At 38.9% G+C, this 16,471-nt stretch overlaps 1 protein-coding gene across 4 annotated transcripts in view; it reads right to left on the reverse strand.

Moving 5' to 3' along the window:
* Positions 1-16,471, reverse strand: part of il1rapl1 (interleukin 1 receptor accessory protein like 1) — a 1,149,188-nt gene that overhangs the window by 24,790 nt on the left and 1,107,927 nt on the right. For all 4 annotated transcript variants that reach the window (XM_062977208.1, XM_062977207.1, XM_062977210.1 and 1 more), the window contains one exon: positions 9,122-9,265. In XM_062977208.1, coding sequence (XP_062833278.1) covers positions 9,122-9,265 — 144 coding nt within the window. The remainder of the gene's footprint in view (positions 1-9,121; positions 9,266-16,471) is intronic.

A 16,471-nucleotide genomic window follows, 5' to 3' on the forward strand; every position in this document is an offset into this window, starting at 1 on the left:
CAGTTTTAAAGTTGCAGTTAAAGTTTGCAGATTTAATTATTCACAGATTTGATTTCACATCCCCATTCTATTCAGATTCTGTCACATACTGTATTTACTAGAATTTAATGCTGACCTTTTTTGGCTAAATCACCTTGCCAAAATTAGGGTGTGCATGAGATCTTAGTAATCTTAGTGCTAAGCCAAAGCAATAGGGGAAGCTGCTTCAGGAGCACCTGGAGCTCCTCTTTGAGGGATGTCAATGCTATGCAATCCTGGGATTGTTGTTTGGTGAAGCACCAGCATTTTTTGGTGGAGAAGGCCAAAGACCTCGTAAAACTACAGACTCTATGACTCCATAGCATTGAACCAAGGCAGTTAAAGTGGATTCATTCTACAGGAAAGATGCACCCAAAGGTTTTCTTTTCCATGCTGGAAGCTTTAGTGCTCTAACACTTTTGGTTTTAAAGAAGGAATTCTAAACATGCAGCAAGTGGAATGGCCATATTACAAAGAATGCACCTTTTGCTGCTGTGCTTTACATTAATCAACAAATACTTTTTTAGTTTCAGGGTTTTGAAAATTGAGGTTCACATTATATTTGATGGTGCATTAGACTTGAGTAAATAATATTGGTATGACACTTAGAGCAGTGGCAGTGAATCTATGGGACATGTTCCAGAAGGGGCTTGTAGTGCCCTCTCTCCTAGAATGCACACCATTGTCTGTCCCAGCTTGCTCACCCACTCCCCCAGATGCTCACAATCCAACTCCACACTCGCTCACCTCCTCAAATCACCTGCTCACATGCCTCCACCCTCTGCTCACCCCCCCCCCTTAGAAAACATGTCTGCTTTTGGCTACTGAAAATCTGGTTTGCTGATTTATTTCTATCAGCAAGAGTGGTCGGTCAGAAATTACACATTTGAGTTCATCACCTATGCCAAGTATCTGAACAGAAGACAACATCAGGTGAGATTTCGATCCAGCTCAAAGCAGCTGTAGGAAAAGCAGCAGTAAAATCAAGGGTGGATTTATTAGCCCTTTGGACATGTGTGCCATATTTGCATGTTAGGGTCAATTCATCAGAAATGTTAATATTGGATATTAGATTTGTGCAAGTGAGGATGAATAATCTGCACATCTTTCTCCATTTTGCAGGAAAAATGACTATATTTTCACATTTCATGGCAAAGTATTCCAGGAAAATAATCTGTGAAGACTAGATGTGGGGTTTTTGATTAGAATTGTGGGTTTTAAACTGAAATGATTATTTCCAGACAACTATATGTGTTTTTTAAAATGCAAGGCAACTGTTTTATACATAAAAACAGCAAAATGTTGCGAAACAAAAATGTTTTCTTGTTCAAAATTGCTGTTATTTGCCCAAGATGAATTCTGAAAATGTGGGGAGAATGGAGCTACTGTGTTAGGAAGCAAACAAAAGTATAATATAAATACCTTTAAGCTATGTCTCAAGGATTTTTCTTTAAAAACCAAATTATTAGTATGGAGTAACATTATTGGGGATTGATCCACACTGACCCCTTACCCTGGATATGTGTCAGGGCTCAGGTCCTGGATGAGGAAGAAGAGGGCTTCCTTCCAGCAGATGAACTCAGGACCATGGCTAAGCAGTTACCTGAGCATGCTGAGGATGTGGACCTTAGTACTGCTCAGCAGGAGTCAGATCTTTCTAATGTAGAAGTGCCCAAGCTAGAACAGGATCAGACTGATGAGCAGGAATTAACTTGCCCTGTCCAGTTTCATTTAAGGCTAGATTCCATACAACTGTGAAGATCAAGTAGATTGGCACAGAGAATGGCTATGCAGTAGGCTTGAGCGATCCACGAAAAAATTGATTCTAAACTCGTTTCAAAAGTAGGGGGGGTAGCATTTCGTTTCTGATGTCATTTCCGAATTTTGCCCCCCAAAAAATTCGAAATTAACGAAAATTCGTTAGTTTCAAAAGTAATTCGTTAATGGCGGACGCGCATGCGCAGTGGCCCAAAACAGCCCGGGGGGGGCTTTTATGGGGCTCTCCTGCACTCATTTTTTCAGCTATACTGATCAAATTTGGTACAGTGGGAGAACACAATCCACCCTGCTTGCTCGCTAAATTGCAGAGCGTTTGCCCTTTCCTAAGATATATTGTGTAATTTCATAGTTCATATTAAAAAACATTATTTAACAATTGCAAAAATCTGTTCCTGCTTTTGAATTGTTATTTCCTGTTCAATAGGGGTTCCTTCACTGTGAAAGTCCTTCAAATACAAATAAACAAATTACAAAAACAAATACACCCTCCCTTTTGCCCAAGCCAAGTGGTATTGCGGAGGATGATGGGACTTGCAACCTTTTGCCAGACTTTGCTAGGGTTGATAGGAGAAAGAGATTTGCAGCAAGCCCAAATTGAGCCGCTCAGGGAAGAAAGGAAAGAGAAAGCAATTCACCCTCCCTTTTGCCCAAGCCAAGTGGTATTGCGGAGGATGATGGGACTTGCAACCTTTTGCCAGACTTTGCTAGGGTTGATAGGAGAAAGAGATTTGCAGCAAGCCCAAATTGAGCAGCTCAGGGAAGAAAGGAAAGAGAAAACAATACACCCTCCCTTTTGCCCAAGCCAAGTGGTATTGCGGAGGATGATGTGACTTGCAACCTTTTGCCAGTCTTTGCTAGGGTTTTGAAAGGAGAAAGGGATTTGCAGCAAGCGCAAATTGAGCACTGCAGCTCAGGCAAGAAAGCCAAGAGAAAACAATACACCCTCCCTGTGGCCCAAGCCAAGTGTTATTGCGGAGGATAATGGGACTTGCAACCTTTTGCCAGTCTTTGCTAGGGTTTTGAAAGGAGAAAGGGATTTGCAGCAAGCACAAATTGAGCACTGCAGCTCAGGCAAGAAAGCCAAGAGAAAACAATACACCCTCCCTGTGGCCCAAGCCAAGTGTTATTGCGGAGGATAATGGGACTTGCAACCTTTTGCCAGTCTTTGCTAGGGTTTTGAAAGGAGAAAGGGATTTGCAGCAAGTGCAAATTGAGCACTGCAGCTCAGGCAAGAAAGCCAAGAGAAAACAATACACCCTCCCTTTTCCCCAAGTTGTTTTTCGGTGGATTATGGGGAGTTTTGCCAGACTTTGCAAAATGAAAATTGGAATATTTGATTTCTTCTATTTGCAACTCACTTTAATGCCTATGCAAAGAAAAGTTTCCTAATCAAACGAAACCCCACCCCGCACCAGGCAATATGGCGCAGTAGAAAAATTGCAGGGCTGGTGGGCAAATGGCAAACGCCAAGCTTGTGGGGAAAAAAGCCCACAGGCCCTTTGGAAAGAAAACCTGCACAAACACCCAACAGTTTCCCACCTCACCCACCCACCCTTTTCTCCCGGTCTTCTAATCTTTAGCTCAGCCAAGGAAGCTGTGACGCAGCAATCTTGCCTGCCTGCCTGCCTGCCTGCCTAGAATCTCACTTCCACCCTCTCCAGATTCCCGGTGCAAATGCCACGAGGCTCCCAGTGCTCGCTCTTTTCATTCAGGACGTACAAGCCCCTCCCCTGAGTTAAACGTACTCTCTGATTGGCCACAAGGTGGAAACAACACGCTAGGTTGCCCCAGTGCACTTAAACAAGTTTGGATGATTTGCAAAACCTTTTTTTCCTAGCGAAAAAAAACGACGACATTAGAAAAAGGGCCTATCGCGGTTCGAAACTGCGGGATCCACACGAGTGGACAATATAGGTCGAATATTGCTTCACAAGTTACAAAACTAACAAATTAGTAACGACAAATGGGGAAATCGAATTATTTGAGCAAGCCTACTATGCAGCTGTAAAGGCTTGCTGTTGGTAGCATAAATAACAGATGCTGACAGTTGCCTAATGCTGGCAGCAATTGTTGTTGTACAGCTGGAAGACTTGTAAACCTTGTACCTTGAACTTTGGATTTTGTGTGCTGGACCTCTGGTGAGCTTCATGCTAATGGAACAGAACACTGTGACTATCCTTTTGCCTTGCTCTCTGTATGGGCTAAATACTGGTATGACTTGGACTGCTTGTTGAAAGAATGGCTGTAACATCCTGACAATATGATCCAGTGTGGTGTATGCCAAAATGACTCTGGAATATGATATACAGTGCCCCCCCCCCCCAGCTGTTCTGGAGATGGGCAAGAGTCCCAACTGCCCAGCGGTGCCACCTTTACTGTCTCATCCCATTCTTCAACTCCAGGCATGACATTACTCCAGGCATAACATGGTTCCTGCCAGTCAATAATCACCTGGAGTAATGTTGGCTTTAATGCCAGGGTGATGATGGAGCAGTGAGAAAAGAAATCACCCCCCTCCTTCAGTCCCTTCCTCCAATCACTGGTGCTCTGGCTAGACATCACCCATGTAACAATTGACTAGCATGACTCATGTTGTACCCAGAGATCGACCCGATATGGAAGAATGGGAATGAATAGTATGTCCTTGGTTGCCAAAACTTAATGAACGTGGGATGCCTGTGTAAACAGTTGCAGCCAACTGTTTTGAATCTGGCTCCGTTTTGAATCTGGCTCAATCGTTTACATGACCCTATGTTCTGCAGAATTCAGAGCAACCCAAAACTCTGGTTAACACAGGTCAAGGCTGCCCCAAATTAAAGTAGATCATGCATAATCTGGATGCCATGGAGCTAATCTAGGCACCCTTTACATGAAGTGGATGGTCTAGATGTCCCCTGAGACTGTAATACATGGGAAGGGACGTTTTCTCCTCTATCTTGATATATCATTTCAAACCTTGTTCCTGTGGGTTTTTTATTATAATTGCAGAAGTATTCTCTCCTGATGTTTTTCCCACATCGATGGCAGGCATCCTCAGAGGTTGTGAGATATATTGGAAAACTAAGCAAGGGAGGTTTATATATCACTGGAAGGTTCAGGGTGGGAGAAAGAACAAGAGCTTTTTTCTATCTGACAGAGCATTATCTACCTACCATAGAAGAGACCTTCCACAGATATATAAACCATCCTTGCTCAGTTTTCCAATATACCTCGCAACCTCTTAGGATGCCTGCCATCGATGTGGGCAAAATGTCAGGAGAAAATACTTCTGGAACATGACCATACAGCCCAGAAAATTTTCAACAACCCAGTGATTCTGGCCATGAAAGCCTTCGACAACGCAATAAACTTTTCTGTTTGAAAAGGAATTTAGTTTTAAAATATATTTTGAAATATTCACTATGACATAATAAATTATTTACAACCATGAATGATATTAATATCAGAACATAAAAAATCAGACATACTTCTTTAAAAAATCCCATACTAAATTTCAAAAGTAGTACTTGATAGGGGTGTGCAATTTGGCATGCTGTTTTCAGTTATGTTTTCAGCTAACCCCTCATTCTGTTTACTGGGAAATTGCTGAAATGGGTGTCGGGTGTCGTTTTCATTTGGGAAAGATTTGGCCCATTGGCTACAGTGGCTTGTTTCTCAGTCATTTTAGGCCTATCTGCATGAAACCCACCTCAGTTGTAGACCCCATTTATGACTGCAGGCCTGCCAAGTTTCAGAACAATTCACCAATCGCTTGATTTTTTGAAATTTAAGTTTTTACCATAACATTTTTTAAAATAAGTCATACCACAAGAGAGGGTTCTGGGAATTGTAGTTGTGGTTGTGTCAATTCTCAGCCAATCATAGCATGGACACAACCAGGCCTCTCTTTTTTTTGCTGTAAAACAGAGAGAGAGAGAAACTTCAACTCCCATCATGCCCTGAGAGGAGCTCAGAGCCTTTTCAATGCCTGCCTCATGCCAGTGCTGCTGGGAAAATAAGTTCCCATCAGGCCTTCTCTGGAGGAGGGGCCTAGGGAACTTTTCCAGATGAAATGGATACTGCTGCCAGGAGAAAGAAAGAAGAGATGCTGCCTCAGGTACAATGCAGTTCACTACATCATCTCCAGTAGCTGAAAAATCCTCTTGATTTGATTTGTTTTGGCCAGCTTTCTGCCCCACCCACCCCCATCCAATTTTCGGGGATCTAGTAAATGAATCCCTTAATTTTCTGAATCAGTTTCAGTCCAAACAAATATTACTCCCCTAATACTTGAACGTTGATTAATGCAGGTTTCACTAAACAACAGGAAGGACCATACTAAAATGTTGTAATACATAACTTGTGGTTACCATAAACTAGTACAGCAGAAGTAAATAAGTTGAGTGGACCTAAGGGCCAATATTTTTGCATTAGGTCATCCAACTTCTCTCATCTTTGTTTTTAAATATTCTTTTTAAGCTGACAGCCAATACTGGTTCTTAGATGAGAATTTAGGGATTGAGTGGTTTTCTTTGGTATATGTGTATGTGAAATAAGTTTTTAATGTCCTTTTGCAAACTGAGAGATTCTCCTGAGTATGCTGATATCTCAGTCTTTTTTCCTGTGGTCCTGAACTGAACATATTTGCTGTTAGGAGTGATGTTATTATCACAGCTAGAGATCATACTGCGGCAGCTGCTATGAATTCAATATTTATGTGGTGTGACTTCACAGGGTAAATATTAAATAGATACATTTGAAGCATGCGTGGAAATCCACATTGGCAGGTGAATTTGTTCAGATTTTCAGACTGCCACTAACAAAAGTTCAGGTTGGAAAATAATATAGGTGAAAAACAAAATCCACATATATATTTCCACTAATTTTAAAAATCTCTTTCCATTTCTAAATAGCGGCCCAATAACTTAGTGATACAATGACTCTCAAACGATATTAATAAATGCTTGGGCATTAATTGATCTCCAAAGAAAGAGTCCTTCAGGGATGGATTGTCTGGTTTGATTTAACCAATACTACTAAGGCCCCTTCTACACTGCCCTATATCACAGGATCTTACCCCACATTATCTGGCAGTGTAGACTCGTATAACCCAGTTCAAAGCAGATAATCTTGGATCAGATTCTGGGATATAGAGCAGTGTAGATCCAGCCTTCTGCTGGAAGAAGAAGAAGAAGGTCCAGCCTAAGAGTGAATATTGAAGTGTGTTTCATTTGTCTTAGATGTTCTACTTGGAATGAACAATGTGATGGGATTTTAGTCATACAGCGACCAGTTCCACACAGGCCTTTAACCCACACCCAATTAGTTTTAAGAAATCAGATTGGGCATGGATTAAAGTCCACACACCTTCCCCAAAACCCATGCTTTCCTGTGGGGGGGGGATGTCTAGATGCCTGCTGGAAGGTCACCAAAGAAAACACCCCCAAAAGCCTTAACATTAAAAATAACTTACCTGCTACCATTACCCTGGTGCCAGAGTCCTCCTGGCATGTAGAAATAATGTGCCAGGAGAAGGGGGGGGGGGGTGATTTTGCGTATCATTTCTATGTGCCAAGAGAGCCCCGCCAACAGGGTAATGGCGGCCAGGTAAGTTATTTTTAATTTTAAGGGCTTTTTAAGGGGTCTGATGGAGGGTGTTACAGCCTTCTGGGTTTTCCGGGTTAATTCAGCCCAGAAAACATGAGAGGGCTATGTGGACTACCCCTCCTAGGACTTCAGAGATGGCAGTCCACACAGGGACCATACTAGATTAGACCCAAGTCTTTCACGAAGACCTGGGTTTAATCCAGCATCTAATTAATTTGGGACAAATCAGGGTTTTCCTGCTTTGTCTTGAATTAATTCACTTTTGCCAGAGGCGTTGTTTGGATGCCTCCAGTAAAAGTGTGTGAGCTCGAGTTTTGGGTCCTGTGTTGATGAGCCCAGTGATTCCATGAAAACTTAGCTTTATGAATACAAGTCTTTATAGAGACAATATATAAATCCCATTTACATTTTATTGCCACCACCTCCTTATAAAGAACCTAGCATTTTCTAAACACTGTACAATTTTATAAATAATAATTAATATTATTTCTTTTTTTTCTTTTTTTTTAATGAAAACCAGGTACAAGCTCAAATTCACTTTTTTATATGCAAACTATGAGATGAAGCTGCCTTTCCAGAGATAATCTAAAATGAGTAATACTCCCTGTTTTCTTTTTTTTCTTTTTTTTTCTTTTTTCTTTTTTTTTGGGGGGGGGGGGAGGGAGATACTTTTTAATGATAAATTAACCATACTGGCTATTTGTTTTATACTGCCAATTAGGCCCCTTCTACACTGCCATATAATCCAGATTATCAATGCAGATAATCCACATTATCTGCTTTGAACTGGACTATATGATTCTACACTGCCATATAATCCAGTTCAAAGTAGATAATCTGGATTTTATGTGACAGTGTAGAAGGGGCCTTAGAATGGTGCTCCCATAACATAAGTTTTAACATGTATCATGTTTTGAAGTTATGACAAAATGTGAAAGTTCCAAGAATGTCTACATTTCAAATCTTAGTGTATAATCTTTTTTGTAAGACATCTTCTTCACTACATGCATACTCTTATGATGCCTCATGCAGGTTCAGATGAAGTTTTGCTTGCTATTTGATTGCTTGCTGTGAGTCATTGCTTAGATGAAAAAGGCTGTCTTCATCAGTGAGCACACTGCAAGAACAACAGATACACAGAGTTTTCTGTTGTATGCTCATAGTCTAGACACAGATTTTCTTAAATAACAATTTCTCAACCAAAGATTCACATACTTGTGCATTAACTAAAATATGCCAAGAGGAGAAATGGAGACATTCTTACAAAATTAAGTAAAAATCAAGGTTTTTTAAAAAACGAAGAGATGTGTCTTCCTTAGAAAAATGGAAAGTAGATGGAGAGGCACTGAAATTGTATATAATTTGTAACAGGAAATCTGTCAAGCAATCATTTAAAGTTTTCTTGCTCTCCTTTTCCCCTTTCTATTATGAAAGGGTATGCTCATAATCTGCATTTTTAAAATGTATGTTCTATTACATGGAAAGTTGCAGTATCTATTATTCAGAAACAGAGTGCAATAATGTGATCATTGAATTTATCTTGTCTCCTGAACTATTAATAGCCCCCCTCCCCTTGCCCCCCACCCCCACTTACAGAAACATCCTCCAGAAACAGTTTTCTCATTGCTTGGTGAGCTGAAAGATTTAATAAAATGTTCTTTTGTGACCATCTGTACTCATCTGGTACATGGTTGTATTGCATGTTAAAAAAAGTACAAAGAGATGTTTGCCTGCTTACCTCCATCAAGTTCTTCAGCACCAAAATGATTCCTGTAGAATAGCATAATCTCAATCTTGTAGCACTTGTAGATAGTCACTAAACAAACAAGTAGTAGCAGAATAGCACCAAGCCCGCCAGCAAGCTCAACTGTATACATCAGCTCTGCAAAAATTACAAAACATAATAATTACATACTCCAAATTTATAGCAACAATTTATTATCACATTAGGAAAGGGAGAAATGCCTGTTAACAATTTTCAAACACATTTTGGATCTTCTGTATGTTGAAAGCAGCCTGAACTTTTGTAGTGTGTTGATACAAGCATGGAAACTTTTGTTGGGTACAACACAAATATAACATAGAGTTCATCTACATAGGAAAAATAATTCAAATAGGTTGTGAGGTATATATTTTTATTTTTCTACTTTTATTTTTCCAAATGTTAATATCTGAAGATAAATTATGTCATGACTCATGGTTCAGTTGTGTTTCAATATTGCACACTTTTCACCATGGATATGCAATTCATCTTACCTCCTTAGCTCTCCATAAACAAAATTGTCTTTATTTTACCTTTTTGGATGTTGCGAATTTCCTCAATTTATCATTTCTGACATTCAATATCAGAGGCAACTATTACATTATACCACGGTATATTATTTAATGGGTTGAAATCAATATCATATAATTTAGCTTCCAAGGATGAAAAATCTCTAGGAAAAATCAGTTTTATCTATCTCTCAACAAGAATCTTCTTGTAATATCACTTAACAGGTAAGAAATTGAAGTTTTAAATTAATTAGTACCCATTGCCTTCACATTTGCTGCTGTTACAGTCTTGCTGTTGTTACAGACAAGGGGATATGATATGAAAATATATACTTCTAAACATCACAAGCCTATTGCATTGTTTCATAAAATGCATTACAATTAGAGATGAAGAGTTATCTGTTACCCTAAAAGCATGCAAAATTTTATGGGCAGTAATATTTCTATCATCTAGCCTTTGAAAAATCACTATAGCTAGCATTTGAATGCAGTTAAAAATAGATTTGCAGATGGAAAGACAAAGAGGAATAAAAGCACTGTGTTTTGTATGCCTTATTAACTGACTAGTGAATTTTTAAGTAGTTTGTCTTTGTCACACTGGATGGGAACTGTGAAGCAATTTGTTTATCATATAATTGACTGGAAAGTCATACATATCTAAATCCAGGCACACCCAAATGATGCCTTTAATGCAATCTCTTTGGGAGTGGATAAGGCTTGAGGGTTTTTTCTAGCTCAAACTGAACATGTCCACCAATCAAAATATATTAGATATAAGCCTTGCAAGAGTTATCCAGTTGATGACCAGACAGGAAATAACAAGACCAGACCCAGAAAATTTGGGTAAATCATGGCCACTTTATTTGACATTTAAGTGAATGGTACCCAGGGATGAACAAAGAAATGGAGTGGGGGGAGAGAGGGACCGGATGCAAGTAGAGTTAAGGGCAGCCTGTGAACACCTCCCCAGCCTTTCTCTTAGGCAAAACATCTGACTTCAGCCTAGGGATCCCCTCCAACATGTCAGGAATTTATAAAAAAAACTGGAAATCCCGCAGGTTTCCAGAGCCCCATCCCACACCACAAGGTGTTGATAAAGTGTTCAGTGAACTCAATTTTTCTCAAAAGGACCTGTTTGAGGTAATTGTCCAGTCCTGCAGATTATGGTGACCAACTATCAAGCATGAATATAAGAGACATTTTTTGCACATTTTTTGTTAAACTTTTGCCAAGTTTAAGTGGTTGAAACTTAGTAAGTGGTTTAAAATTGCACTCCTCTTACCATAACTCTAGCAGGAAGATGGAATTACTATGTTATTATTATTCATTAATTATTAACTCATTATTTATTACTAGACTCATAAAGTTGGAAGGAACCCCCAAAGGCCATCCAATCACAGCCCATTCTGCCAAGCAGGAAGATGGAATTACTATTATACTATTATGGATTATTATCATTTATTACTATTACTATTATTAGTATTGGACTCATACAGTTGAAAGGAACCTGTTTGTATATGTGGCATTGAATTTTGCCATACTATGAGCCGCTTTGAGTCCCCTTTGGGGTGAGAGAAAGCAGGATATAAATATAGTAAATAAATTAATGAATAAGGGCCAATCCATTCCGACCCCCATTCAAGACCCCATTCAATCCTTCCGAAGAGTTGGTCATCCAAACACTGCTTATAGAATAGTAGAATCCTGGGAGTTTAAAGGGATCCCCAAAGGCCATCCAGTCCAACTCTACTTAATAGGCAGGGGGACACCATCCAAGCCCTCCCAGCAGATGACTATCCAGTCTCTGCTTAAATACCAGTCCCCAGTCACATGTGCTTAAATTGAAAAAAAAAATCTTTAAAATCTGTAGATGAATGCATCTTTCTGAAACCTTGCAGAATCAATGCCCTGCTTATGTTGTGGCACTCTGCAGAAATTCAAAAGAAATCCCTATTGTAGTTCTTAAAAAAATGTAAAAACTTTGAAAAGTTCCTAAAAATCAGTGGATGACTAAAACATTCTGAAACTTGGCAGGCTTAAAGTGGTAAATGTGGCCTACAACTGTGGCAAATTTCAACTTGATAGCTATTAAAATATTTTAATTTTTCAAGCCTCAGACTGAGAGTGTGTGATTTGTCTTCAGTGCTTGAATTGGAAAAAATTCGTAAAGATCAGTGGATGACTAGATCTTTCTAAATCTTTGCAGGAATGATGTCCTGTTTATATTCTGATATTGTGGAGAAATTCAAGTGGATTCCCTTCGTATTTTTTTAAATTATTTGTAGAAGTATTAAAAATTTCCTTAAAATCAGTGGATAACCAAAATGTTCTGAAACTTGGTAGGCTTACAGTTGTAAATGTTGCCTAAGCATATGGCAAGTTTCATCCTGATAGCTATAAAAATGACAGAGACACAAGCATTGAAATTTTCCCCATTGCTGCTAATGGAATAAATCTTACAATAACAAAACTTTGGAATTTAGATTGCAAATTGAAACAGTCCCCCAATCTTTCCAAATCTTTCCAAATTGAAATGAGGGAATGAGGGGGGATCTACATTTCGAAATGGATTCCTAAATGGATTCCTGCCGTTTTGCACACTTTTGACCCAGCCCAAAAGTGACAGGCTAGCTTCAAACTGCCCTGAGGATTAGTGGTGTTTTGTCAATTGGAAGCAAAGAAGGATTTGGGGTGGATTGACTGGCCCTAAATAATTTAGGTCTTCCCCATACCCATGCCAAGCCTTGGCAGATCATGGCAAGCCACTCTATTCACTGAAGTCATCAAATTGCCCCTTGTGTATAGCACTAATCATTACATAGTCTCAGGCCTACGTAAAGTTGCAGCCATCAACAGAAATGATTTGGCCTACATGTTACCTCATAGGAGATTATTTTAAAAAAATAATTTTGAGTGTATTCCTTCAAGAGTCTAGATTACCAAGAGGATGCCAGTTCATGAAAACTTGTGACATAATACATGTGATTCAACAAGTCCCTTCATTGTTTTTGCTTTCATGATACAGTTTGGCCAGAAAGTTTTGCCTTGCTCTTATATATGTGTTTTATTTAGAGTATTCAGTTATATATTTCAATTATAGAAATGTGAACCTTGGGGGGGAAATTGTGAGCAATAAAATATACCTAGATATACTAATGTTTTTTATCATTGCAATGCATGCCGCATCTATAAAAGCTTCTGTGTTCTTCAAAATAGAATAGAATATAATCAAATATGATTATTTTTGTTTTTAAAGGATTTATGTTTTCCCAGTGTTCTCAACAAAATGGTAATTTTGCTTCTTTTATATTCTATGTTTTTAAGATCAAGAGCATATTTGATACATTTCTTATCTATAGGGAAAAATGTTTTGTTTCCTTTAGATAAATAAACCCACAACAGTTTCATTAGAATAGTAATAAAATAGGCTGGAAAATAAATGGAAATGGAAATTATATGGCCCTGGATTACCATAGCTCTGTTTATCACTTTCTGACACATGTGATGCAGCTGTTCAATGGTAACCAGAAGATGGGAATTTAATGTTCTAGGTTGCTAGGTGCAAAACACTCCATTTATGTGCTTTCAGTAATGATGATGTATTGAGGCAAAGGAAAAATGCTATCACAGAAAAGGGCCTTAGTATTATGATAAGATTAAGTAGATTAAACAGCAAACATTTTGTGAAGTTTTTAATTCAACAGTTATTCTACATTTTGCTGAATGTATATATGCTACAAAATAAATTGATGTCTCACTTGCAGGGTGTTTGTGTACAGTTTTTACAATTAGGATTTTAAAATCACTGCAGCTTATATATTTATTTAATTCAATTCCAAAGGAAATACAATAGTCTCTCTGAAATCAATTTAATAAAACCTAACAAATGTTCTCCAAATTGCACCTCCTGTCTCATGTATTGACTTTGACATCACACCACACAGTTATAGGACTATGATTTCACTTTAACTGTTATGGTTCCATCGTAGGGAATACTGGGATTTATAGTAACTTGGCATAACCAGAATTCTAAGTCAGAGAGACCCAATGCTGAGATTCAGATGACAGAATCTTACCAAGACTACATGGAGCCGTAATATTTAAAATTGTTTTGAACTACTGTAATTTTACAATGTAGATAGAATGATTTCTGAGATCTTCTGTGAGCCTATATGCTGCTATTTAGGAACCTACTCTTGTTGTGCTTGTTCTCATCTACTCTGGAACTGGTAGTAGTTCCCCAACTCTATGTTCATACTTTAGTATGGTAAACATCCATAGAGTATCAATTCTATTAATCTCAAACAGGAACCCCTTCCCTCATTTAATATTCAGTAAACACAACTGGTGCTAGTGGAGACCAATGTGGAGACACAGAGCTAATGAAGACAATACACTCCTATCTGATGTCACATTTAAATTAACATTAGAAAGAACTTTCTCCCAGCAACTCTCTACTTTTTTCATTACGCAAAAAGGCTTTTGTTACTGAAGTTCCTGGAGGCTGGAGATCCATTTTTAATTTAAAAAAGAGATTCCGTTACATTCCCACCTTCCCACCCACTCTGTCAAGATTGCAGGGGAAAAAGCAGAAAGTGCACTTCAGATCTGCTTAGCCTTTGTGCTGTGATGTTAAAATTGCAGGCTTGTCCTCTTCAAGCCCTGAGACTGAACTCTGAAAACTGCAGAGGAAAATTACCAACCATTTCCTAGGGGAAATGGCATTCTGTTAAGCACAACAAATGAATGAGTGCTCAAGAGTTAAATTTGAGGGCAAAGCAATCATTTAGTTACAGGCAATTAACAATAGTCTTTGGGTAGCACAAGCCTGGATCTACTCCAAGGGAAAAGGCCATTGATTACTATTTCTGTTGTAAGTGTTTTTTTTAAAATATATAAATTACTTCAATTTGAAACAAGACTTGCCACAAGCATTTTCACCTAAGACTACACTTGTTCTCTTATCAACATATTCTGACCAAGAAACTGAGCAACAAACCCAGCAAATTAAAATAAAGCACTGGCATTCTCTAGACATATTGAATGATATCAGGGCTAATTAATGCATTCATTTTACTATAATCCTTCCTCAATTATCAGATACACTTCTGGGAGGTATCTTTGATCTGCACCTGGATTTAATTTTTGATGAACTTCTCCAGCAATGTCACAGAGGCAATTTACTTATTAACTGTACTTCCACAGAGAAGTAAATAAATGAAATATTGCTCCCAGAACCTACTGCAAAAATGACTTCAGACCACCTGTCAAATTATAGTTACTCCACAGATTTCATAGGGCTTATTTAGGCAAGAAATATCTGCCCCTGATTTATTAAATTTTTTAGAGGGGAGGTTTAAAATCTACTGAGCTGGAGTGACAATACTCAAGTTGATCATATGATTTTGTTCTGAACACTATTTTGTATGTTCTTTGTCAGGATAAAATGTGTACAAACATGTGGTGGTCAGTTAATACCCTTTCTGCATGTGACATGATAATGAATCTTTCCAATGCTTATTAGTGCCCTTTCTCTCTCTCTCTCTCTCTCTCTCCCTCTCTCCCTCTCTCCCTCTCTCTATCTTTCTTTCTCTCTCTCTCTCTCTCTCCCCCCCCCCCCCATGTACAGATGATTTCCAAACTTAAAAGTAGGACAGAGTAATATAATGTTTCTGGGAGACTGAGTAGGGTAAAGGAATAAATGTTTTTGAGAGAAATGACCTCATCACATGGGGGTCCAAAAGCTTAGGGACAGCAAGGGACAGCATGAGATACCATGGGGCAGCACCCAGCTTTGTCCCCTTAAAGTTGTTGATTGTGGGCTACCATCCCAAGATGTTTCCCTGCTCTCCATGGCTTCCTCCTGTGCTGTCCCTGGCTTCTTCAGTGAAGAGACGAGTAGTCACCTCTCTCCTCATGGCTCCCTCTTAATGTGCTGTTGGCACACTGCTAGGATGGAGCCCAACAGAGCCCCACAGGAAGTAGCCCTGCAAAATATGATGGGCTCTGACAGACTGCATCCAAACAGTGTGCTGGCAAAATGCTAGGACAAGGAAAGCCCCTTGTCTGATGAGGTGGTAACTGAGAGAAAGAAGTTTGTAGCATTAGTTTTTGTAGATCGAATCTATTTTATCAAGTACATGAAGTAAAGCACCCATGGACAGATGTTTATACCAGTGAAAGGTGAGAGGGGCATGAATAGCATTAGGAAGGCAAAAGAGTGTTATAAATGCAAAAATGCAGGTATGGTGCTGGAATGAAAAGTTCTGTTACAATAGTCATAGCAAGTAGTTAGAGGATAAAAGTGGTAATTAAGATGAGAACATGAAATTATACTCTCCACACACTGTTTACTCATTAGTCTAAGTTCTTTCCACACTATTCACATGAGTCTATGAAGGCTTACTCTTTCTTTCTCTTTAAGGGCCCTTCTACACATACCCTAAAATATAGTAGAAACCAAGATAAAAGGGGGGGGGGGGTGGCTAAATGACATTTCACAAAAGTGGATGAGGAATTGGGTTAACAGTTGAAAAACACATATTTAAAAGGTGTTCTTAAAACCCAATTCTGGCCAAAAATGCACGTATTCACATGACTGTATATCTCTGCAGTCATGGAAAACATGTGAATTCCTTCCTATGACCTGGTGTGGACCGCTCAAATGCATGTGAACATTTTAAAAGATTAAAAGAGCTGATATGGGCTGTCAAAAAGTGGAGCCATAGACACACAGGTGGCTAAATGGAAGGACAATTGGAAAGTAATTACAATCAGAACTCTCTGCATCCCTCACAAATCCTATCTGTGGCCTCAT

The sequence above is a fragment of the Anolis carolinensis genome, chromosome 3 (genome assembly GCF_035594765.1).
Source record: "Anolis carolinensis isolate JA03-04 chromosome 3, rAnoCar3.1.pri, whole genome shotgun sequence".
Lineage (NCBI taxonomy): Eukaryota > Metazoa > Chordata > Lepidosauria > Squamata > Dactyloidae > Anolis > Anolis carolinensis.